The following is a 9,384-nucleotide window of genomic DNA, read 5'->3' on the forward strand; positions in this document are numbered from 1 at the left end:
GCTTTACAAGTTATCTTCATAGCTTATACAGAGCCAGGATCAACTTAGTTTACCATCAATGGAATTCATATTCTATTATAGCCTACATTAACCATTTTATTGATCATCCAGTGCACACATAAACAACTCAACATGCCATTTCAGGTAAACTCCCGCCATAGCCTCCCCTTCGATGTCAGTTAATTGTCTCGATACTAGAATAAGTTAGTGTCATTAACCCGACAGCAGTAGGATCCTGTTTCCACAACTCCACCTGCCTCATTCACCGTCTGATCGGCACAATCACAGACATGTCATTCAATCCCAGCGACAACCGCGTTTAATCAATTCTGTAGGGGTAGGAGGGGTTATGTAACAGATTATTTGGCAATGTCTCAAGTCTTGTTTGGGGCTGTAGAGTGTGGAACTCGTGAGGGTGGGGGGTGCTGACTAATGGCTGACGGTGGGAGTTGCACATGCTGAGATCTGAGTTGGGAGCCACCGGCTGGATTCTTAGATGAGGTAGCTCAGTTGCTGGGTAACTAGAGAGGCACTTCTGACCGCCAGCCAGGGAAGCGTTTGAGCACGTTCAAAATCACACCCAACTAGGTCAGAAATGTCGGGGAGAAGTTGATGTAAACTGAAGGTAACCAGAAACCAGTGTCCCAATCCCCAAACTTTCATCTTTTTCCAAACTACCATACTAATACTTATACCATACTATATGGATGTACATAGTAACTACTGTAGTAAGTAGTATTTTAGTATGGGTATTTGGACTCACCGCTAGACAAAAGTAAACTGATTCTGCATCTGTAATTCGATATGTGTCAGAGGCACTGCTACAATAACCAACATCCAACTGTAAACTCCAAGCTTATGTTCAGGTGTAGGTGCACCTTGCAATGAAAAAAACTAACATTCTGACATTATGACTGTATATCATACCTGTACTGAGTTCAACTGAATTTAGTAAAGCTTTTAATACATTTATCCGGGCCATGTAAAACATGTGAAAGTTTTGCTCTGAAAGTTTACTTTAATCAAACCCACAGACGCCAAACAGACGTGTTTTACAGCAGTCTGTGAGAGGAGGCCGGGATTCGAACCCGTGTCCCCATCAGGGTGGGCAGCTGGGGCTGAACACGCTTCACGTTCTTGGGCTTCGTCCCAAACACGAGTCTGTGTCCGCTGGTGGTGCGTGGGTCCTGTCTGAGGTGGCCGCCCAGGGGGCAGGGGGCGCGGGCCGGGGGGTCGGCCAGTCCCAGGAGAGGGGCCTCTGCCCTCTGGTGGACCTGGATGCTGAAAGCAGAGAGCAGACTGTGGCTCTGTCTGGATGCCAGGTACGCGGAGGTGACGGCAGGGTGGCCATTCTCCTCGGGAACCCGGCCCACTCTCGTCTCCTCTTCTCTCTCCACACCTCCGCTCTCCCCCGCGACGGCGTGTGAGGACTCTTCCTCCCACAGTGCCCCCTCGCTGTGACCCGACGGGGGCTCTGCCCTCCTGGGGAGGCGGGGGGCCCCGGGGAGCCTCGTCTGGGAGGAGGCCCGGACAGGAGGCAGGACAGAGAAGCTGTTGATGATCAGCTTCATGTTTCCCCCCCTGTCCTCCGGCTGGGGGCAGTCAGACACCTCCTGGGGGGGGGGCCTGGAGGGGGGGCCGGCCGGGGGCGGACGCGGGGACAGACGCTCGCTGGGGTCACCACCCCTGTCTTCCTCAACCACCACCTCCGACGACGACGACAGCTTGTCTCTGACAGAAGGCTGCTGGGAGGCCTTGTTCAGGCTCTGCATCCTGGGAGACACTGGGGCCTCCGTATCGGAGGAAGGGTGGATGACCAGAGGAGAGGGGCTGGAGGACAGGGGGGAGCGACCACAGACAGCAGAGGGGTCCGAGGGGGGAGCAGGAGGGCGACAGGAGAGAGAGGGACCGCAGGGAACAGCAGATTGACTCCAGCGGAGCGCAGAGTGCCGGTTGTAGGGGACGTAGACATGACTGTGTGACAGGGCTGATCTGGAAGGTTTGCTGAGCTGGGGGTCTTCACGCGGCGGGGCCCCAGAGCTGGACGTGGGGGAATGGGGTCGATCGTCAGGCCCCGGGGGTTCCCAAAGCTTCAGGTCGGCACACAGGAGGCAGTGGTAGTCCGCAGGGTCTGTGGTCCTGGTTGTTTTCCCTCTCCGCGGGGGCTGGAACAGGCAGGAGAGAGGAGGAGACAGACCCCATCCCTGGACCTTCCACGACACAAAACACAACAGCATATGAGAAAGAGACAGATCTAAATATATAACAGTCAAGGGTTAGGGTTAGCTCTCAAATGAATGACCAGTTTTTGTACATTTAATGTATACAGTGTTATACAAGATTATTGGTGATATGAAAGCTCAAAGCACATGAATGCCTTCTAAATGTTTTTTCTTATGTTCTATTTCAGATGTGGTTCAAAGGAAACCAAAATACATCTCTCAGGAATGAAGATCTACAGTGTGTACTAAGATCATTGAGAGTGGATAAACTGTGAATTACTCACAGCGTCTTCCCAACCGTTGAGGGAGAGGGATTCGAACGGCTCCTGTTCTTTATAACAGATGTCTTCACTGATGTCCAGTAAGACGTTGACATGTTCATTATTTTGCAGTTGACTGGTTTGTTCCCACTCTGTTTCGTTCATGCTCACACTTTTGTCGTCCACCTGTGCAGGTGCCCGCGCCCATTCCGCTGACATGTCCATCGTGAGATTAGAAACCGATCAATGACGTCTGTGACGTGAAGAACAATCTACCAAAGTAAGTGTAAAATACATTTAGCTCGCTGCAGAACAATGCGTACCTTCAACTTCGGACAAACCCGTAAATGCTGGGTGAAGGCTAATCTAAACTGCCGATTGACATTGTTTAAACAGCTGATGTCTGATCAAAATGTTAACACTGTTTACACTAACACTGCGACGTTTACGAGTGCGAGTGAAGGAATTAGAACTATCCCCACCTGTCACAAATGCAAGCAAAGTCTGTTCGAATTTAGTTTACTCACCATGACGAGTGAGACACGCTCATCTCGATCACTCAAACAAGTTTCCGCTCTTAAGGCTTGTCAAGTCAACTTCATAGGCAGCGGCGCAGTCATCAAGTATTTATCACACAGTTTTGCGGCTCACAAAGACAAACCCAAACAAAGGTGTGCAACGCTCAAGAAGTGTTTGGAGTGAAGACAGTGCGCCGTTGTCGTGACAACTACGCTAAAAGAGGCAGCGCCAGATAGTAGTGACGTAGGATAGTGGAAAACGGGAGGAGGCGTGAAGAGATGAACCACAGACATAATTGCACACAACGATTGCAGGAATTTACCTTACTGTGATAATCACGTGTCAGTGTCCAATTTCACAGATCGTGTTTCGTAATTGGTCACTGAATTGCAAAAGGTTTTCTTCACGAGTTAGCATAGCACGATAGGCCAGATAAAAATAAAAATAACATTGCCTAGGTCTATATTTTTGCCTATTGTTATGTCAAAGGCCGTTCATTGTATTTTATTTAAATAAATAAATAGCTGCACTAGATTTGACAAGGTATGCTATTGTGTTTATGTTTGGCCTCTAAAACGTCTCCTTCCTCATTCTCTAAAAGGAAATTGTATTTTGGATACCGGCCATAACGGAACGAGCTGTTCGGCACGTCGCGTTCCAGTCAGCCACAGAGCTTGTGGAGTAGACTATACTAGGCTACCCATTCTCAAACATCGAGACCTTCACTAAGATGCAGCTCACGGTACACCCGGCACACTTTTAAAAACGTGACTCGCGCACCCCGTAGGAAACGTGCATCCAGAGGATCCCCGTTTTATATTTTTCTTTAATAATTTACGAAATCCATCCGCGTGTGAATGGATTTTCGAAGTGACTTGAAGATACAGATGGAGTAGAGGGCCGTAGGGTACCGTGTGTGCCGCAACAGCTTCGCTTATAGCCTATTGGTCCAGAACCCCTCACTGTCTGCATTTTGACGCAGGCACAGCGCCTATCCGCAATTCGGACTTGGACACCTGACATTTTTTTCCCCTGTTCCCCGTTTCTCTCATCACGACCGCGGTTCCGCTGCCGGACTCTCGCTTGATGGAAACCGAGGCTGTGCGCCCAGTTGCAGTCATGCTGCCTCCGAAGAACTGCCTTCCAAGGAACTACAGCTGCATCGCCGGGCTGTTTGGGAGCTTGGCTGCTGCGAACCCGATGCTGGAAGATGGGGAGGACTTGGAGTTGATGAACGGTACCTGCGAGACCATCGATACCCCGGTGGTCGACGAGCGACCAAGGGGTCGTGAAATCTTCCTCAAACCACCGCAGAGTCCGAACCTGCGACGGAGATGCAAATCCTTACCGACCCCCATCGAGAGAGCTAAACTAGAGATTATCCGCAGTCGGAGCCCAACCAGTGAGAAAAAGGTCCGTTTCGCTGACTCTCTGGGTCTCGAGTTGATCTCCGTTAAGCACTTCGACGACACAGACATGCCCGAGGTCCCCGAGCGCATTTTAGCCAAATTCCCCAGGGGTCCCCTCCATCTGAACGACCTTGATAAATTCCCCCGGGCACCCAACCGGTCCGTTTTTATGGAACTGCAGTTCTCAAACCCCGGGACAATGCCTGGCTTCGAGCAGAAGGTGAGAGAAGTTAAAGTGTTGTTGGAAACAGTCGAAGCAGACGAATTCAGCTTGTCCGGTTTCGTGCGTGTGTTGAATCTGGCTTTTGAGAAAAGCGTGCATCTAAGGTATTCTCTCAACAATTGGATAACATTTATGGACAGCCTGGCGTCTTACGTGCCCAACTCAAGCGATGGTGTGACGGACAGATTCTCTTTCAAGATCATCACTCCGACGTTTCTGTCGAGTGGAGGCACACTGCAGTTTGCTATTAAGTATTGTGTCGGGGGTGACGAGTATTGGGATAACAACAACGGGAACAACTACAAAGTACGACGCCACCGGTTCAAGATGTCCCCACCGCGCGAGTGGGAGAACGGTTGGATTCACTTCATCTAGTTTGCGCCCCGCCGCGTCTCCAACAACGCGTATTCGTGTATTCGGCGCGCAATAGTTCCACGGGCACCGCTTTACCTTAATAATGGCTTGATATTGATGATTCGACTGCCATCGACAGATATGGGCCCGTACACTGTTACCATCAGACATTGTCTTAAATCAGCTTTTTCACTTCTGACATTTTTGCTCTGCCTCTGCTTGAAGGTTTTGACAGGATTGAAAGATACGCCCCTTTAGGTTCCCGGTACCGGGGGGCCGCAGTATGACAATTTGCCCTGGATGTTGGGTCTCTGTACAGTCCGGTGATACCGGTAGGGCATGACGATGTTCTTATATAATGGAGAGGCACGTGCCATAGAAAACGTGCCCGGAATTAATTCAGTTTACGCATCGTTGTTCCGTCCCAAGAGGCAGTTATGTTGGCTGCTGTTATCAAATTAGATTGTTTAATTGATGAGCCTCTTGGCTGCCGTGTCTTGAGTGTGGTCCTATCTTAAGTGATGACCGAGGCTGTGTGGGAAATACAACAATGAAAGCTTCCTCCATTGTTGCTCACATCTTCAGGCACTTATCATGCCGGCTCCCGGTCTGTAGTCCATCATTAGGAAACTCCTTCACGCGAGGACAGGACGGGAGCACTAACTAATGTTCGACTAGTCGGAAGCTATTAAGATCTGTAACAATGTGTATGATATTGATAAGATATTAGGGATAGAATAATATAATTGCGCTCTCAATTGATAGTTTGACATCGAAATTCTCCCACAAGTTTGTAAGAAATGGATTAGAACACGACGTTCTATCAGTGGGGTTTGTTAAATCACAGTAATGCCGGTATCCAATGAGTGAACCATGCGTGCTGCACCCCCCGAACCCCTCTCGCGCCCCCAATACATACACATTGTCAAATTCCCCAAAAGCCAAATAATGTAGCCAGCACAATGTCCAATACGATTTGGATTATGTAGATATGACCAAGAAAACCAAATGGCCATTTCCAATATTGTATTACGTGTTAGGCTAGTACATTGTAACTGCTTCGATAATTCACTCTTAATCAGCTGCCTCACCCTTTTCAGTTCATCTGCATGCAGCTCGTATTCATAAACCTGGGCTTCGATAATAATATACAAAAACCACCAGAACTGTGCTAAGATGACACCTTATGTATACTGTGGATATTCGTTGACTTGAAGCGCAACTGTTGCTTTTTAAAATGATACATTTACCTCAGATCACTTCTAGTGTGGACCTCACAAACTTCCGAAAAAAATCAGGTTTTTAACTTTTTTTATTTATTCAGAATGAACACAATGTAACAACTAATTATTTTATACAAATGTTACCAAATGTCATGATATTTCTGTCTCAGAAATCAGAAAAGCATCTGATTATTACGGCGTACTTCCATATGTGCGTCCGATTTTGCAACAGCAGCATTACTCTAGCGTGTCTTGTGCATATCCGTTTTAGTCTGCAACGTTAGCTACATCAGCTATTGCACTGATGAAAGTGTCTAAACTGCTTTTGAAGTCACTGTACCATCGATGTTAGCCTTGACCTACCCTGTACCATAGATAACTGTTTGATTGCTTGAGCTGACAAACTTGTGACGCGTGTAAGAGCTTGAAGATAAACAAATTAATGGGGACAGCTAGCACTCACCATGAGAGATTGACAGCGACATGGGAATGAAAAATTGCCTGTATAACCTTTTTTGGCTTTTTGTAATTTCGTTTTTTGGCTTGTGCGATCTGAATCTGAGACGAGAGAAATCTTGGAAATCTACCAGGAATACCACACCTCAAATGACTCTCAGATAAACCGTGTCAACACGCTGCATACAGTATGTTCATCAGCTGGGACGCTATCAGAGGATCCATTTTGAGGCGTGTATACTGGTGTACTGCTTTTCTTATGGGTTCCCTCTAGGAGTTTCAGTTCAGACTCTGCGGTTGGCTCAGATGATAGGACTGTGTTATTTACTGTACTGGCTGTAATGTCAACACAACCAAATAGGAAGCCCTTTGTTTACAGCATGAAGGGTGTTCATAAGCTTTTCCCTTAAGATTGGAAGACTGGTAAAGGCTGTGCAGAGATGTCTGGTGTCTAGACAGACTGACAGACAGACAGACAGACAGACAGATAGATAGATAAAGAGAGACAGGCAGAAAGACAGACAGATAGACAGACAGACAAAAAGAGTGACAGACAGACAGAAAGATACAGATAGACACAAAGACAGACAGACAGACAGGCAGAAAAGATAAGAGGTCTCCTGTGTTTAGAGTAGCTTGAGCCAAGTAGCTGGCAGTTTGTTGAACTAGATGTCCTTCCTGATTCGTGGTAAACTATGTTCACCCAGATGTCAGTGTTGGCATTCTGCAGGCGTGAGGTGGAGGTTGGTCTAGAGGCCTGTCCTGTCAGAACTCCCGTCGACAAACCCCACAGACAACCAGACTGTCCTAGCTCCTACACTTTGTATTATGACGTTATAATCAGTGAACATGACTGGTTTCTTTCAAACACCTTAATTTTTTTGAATTCATATTAGTATTCTCGTGATTATGCAGTTTTCGTCAAGCTGTTTTGACAGTAAGAGGTAATAAATAAAAACTGTGCCAATAAATGAGGGTTCGTCTGAAGGCGAGAGATGGTGAAGGGCTCTCAGTACGATGTTTGTTTTCTTCTCAACACTTTAACGTTGTGTGCTCATTGATGTGTTGATGTACAGTAGACGTGTGTCTTTGTCGCATATTGAATGTCTTTTTGCGACCATTCTCTGTTGTAGATTTGAAGCAGGATCGCATGTAGTGGTTTGTTCTGATGTGTTGGAAGTTTCTCATTTTGCTTTCATTATAATGGATTATACGAAGTTGCCCAAAATCGAAATATTATGGATTCTTAAAAGCACACTTACTAAAATATCGTATTTTTTTATCATGCGTTGTCTCCTAAGACATATTTAATCTTTGGGAAAATACGTTTGAGGAAAACAATGGCAATATTTTGTTAAATATAATGCTGTTTTTATCAGAAGTACTATGTTCTTCTGATTAATAACTCAATATTGGGTACCCAACTCCAAACCACACCAGTAATTCGAAACTGATATTCAGAATGCCAATCACAAGTCAAATCAAAGAGTTTTGAATGTTGCACTGGAAATGCCAAAACGTCCCTGAAATATGAATGCGATTGGAGGTGTTGTTGGTCCTGTTGGCACCAGAAGTTTGCTTTGCCTTAAGTTAGATGTTTATCAAGGTGGAGAAAGTGGATGTGTAAGACAGAGAGATGAATCTACAGCAGGACCTGTAGTACCTGGTTCACCACAGTACCTGTGTTCACCACAGTACCTGTGTTCACCACAGTACCTGTGTTCACCACAGTACCTGTGTTCACCACAGTACCTGTGTTCACCACAGTACCTCTGTGAACCACAGTACCTCTGTGAACCACAGTACCTGTGTTCACCACAGTACCTGTGTGAACCACATCCAGTTGATACAGGCCCATAACCAACACTGCTACAAAAAAAAAGCACTTTGGTGTTCCATCAAAACTTTTGGGAAAAGAATGACTAGTGATTGTAATGTAATGGTCATGGTTTTGCACTTTGCACTTTGAGCAAAGACAAGGAAAGAGACAAGGTTTGTGAATGATGTTTGTCCTAGACCTGACACCTTCAGTGAACAGCTACTAACCAAGTCGTGATCCCTCCATAAGCATTGTGTATCATATACGACATACCTTTCTGCTTTCTCTCTCACTGTGAAAAAAGGTCTAAACTTCAATCAATTTGCTTTTGTTTGTTGTTGTTTATTTTTCCTTTCCAGACTGTAACTCCTGTTCTTTTGTAAACCTATGCAAGCCTTCAAAGTTTTGCAGCCACCTGTCTACCCTGACGTGTCTTGCTGAATGGCCTATCGTTTAGACTGAATGTTTAACACTGTATTTTCGCTGTTCGCATGCACAGCTAAAATGCCCTTTTTTTCTATGGTGAGTTTGTAATGTAGCCTCTATTTTACTAAAACAATGCTAATAAAGGTCTGTGTGATGGAAACATCTTCTCTGTCTGTCAGTGATGCAGTGAGGCACACACAACCTTTAACCCTCCTGACAGCTACCTCGATCAAGATGTCTCCACCGATTTTGGACTTCCTCAGAGATGACTAGCATGTGATGACCCTGGTGGAGAACAATGGATGGTCAGTTAGGACTATCGGGCTGGTGTGTGTGAGAGTTAAAGTGTGAGACAGAGGGTCTCACACTTTAATCTCACACACACACACACATGTGTGTGTGTGAGAACGCCTCGCTGCAGTCTGCTGTGTGTGTAGTCTGCTACACACACACCAGTCTGCTCACTGCAGTCT

At 46.4% G+C, this 9,384-nt stretch overlaps 2 protein-coding genes across 2 annotated transcripts; one reads left to right on the plus strand and one right to left on the minus strand.

Annotated features, from left to right (window-relative positions):
* Positions 1-98: 98 nt before the first annotated feature.
* si:ch73-103b9.2 (uncharacterized protein LOC100150067 homolog) lies at positions 99-3,783 on the minus strand. Its single transcript, XM_062471314.1, has 3 exons — positions 3,010-3,783; positions 2,507-2,754; positions 99-2,210 (listed from the first exon to the last, which is right to left on the minus strand). Exons 2-3 carry the CDS (start codon positions 2,705-2,707, stop codon positions 1,053-1,055), a joined length of 1,359 nt encoding a protein of 452 aa, XP_062327298.1. The 5' UTR covers positions 2,708-2,754; positions 3,010-3,783; the 3' UTR covers positions 99-1,052.
* Positions 3,784-3,953: 170 nt separating this feature from the next.
* On the plus strand, positions 3,954-9,088 carry LOC134028014 (protein phosphatase 1 regulatory subunit 3E). Its single transcript, XM_062471315.1, has one exon. The coding sequence runs from the start codon at positions 4,088-4,090 to the stop codon at positions 5,006-5,008; it is 921 nt and encodes a 306-aa protein (XP_062327299.1). The 5' UTR covers positions 3,954-4,087; the 3' UTR covers positions 5,009-9,088.
* Positions 9,089-9,384: the final 296 nt, after the last annotated feature.

Source organism: Osmerus eperlanus, chromosome 10 (genome assembly GCF_963692335.1).
Source record: "Osmerus eperlanus chromosome 10, fOsmEpe2.1, whole genome shotgun sequence".
In the NCBI taxonomy this organism is placed as follows: Eukaryota; Metazoa; Chordata; class Actinopteri; order Osmeriformes; family Osmeridae; genus Osmerus; species Osmerus eperlanus.

Bases quoted from the DNA above. Each gene is read 5' to 3' on its own strand.
- LOC134028014 (XM_062471315.1), top strand. From the start codon at position 4,088: ATGGAAACCGAGGCTGTGCGCCCAGTTGCAGTCATGCTGCCTCCGAAG.
- si:ch73-103b9.2 (XM_062471314.1), bottom strand. From the start codon at position 2,707: ATGGACATGTCAGCGGAATGGGCGCGGGCACCTGCACAGGTGGACGAC. The intron at 2,211-2,506 runs GTGAGTAATTCA...GTGTCGTGGAAG, and splicing joins TCAACGGTTGGGAAGACGCT to GTCCAGGGATGGGGTCTGTC.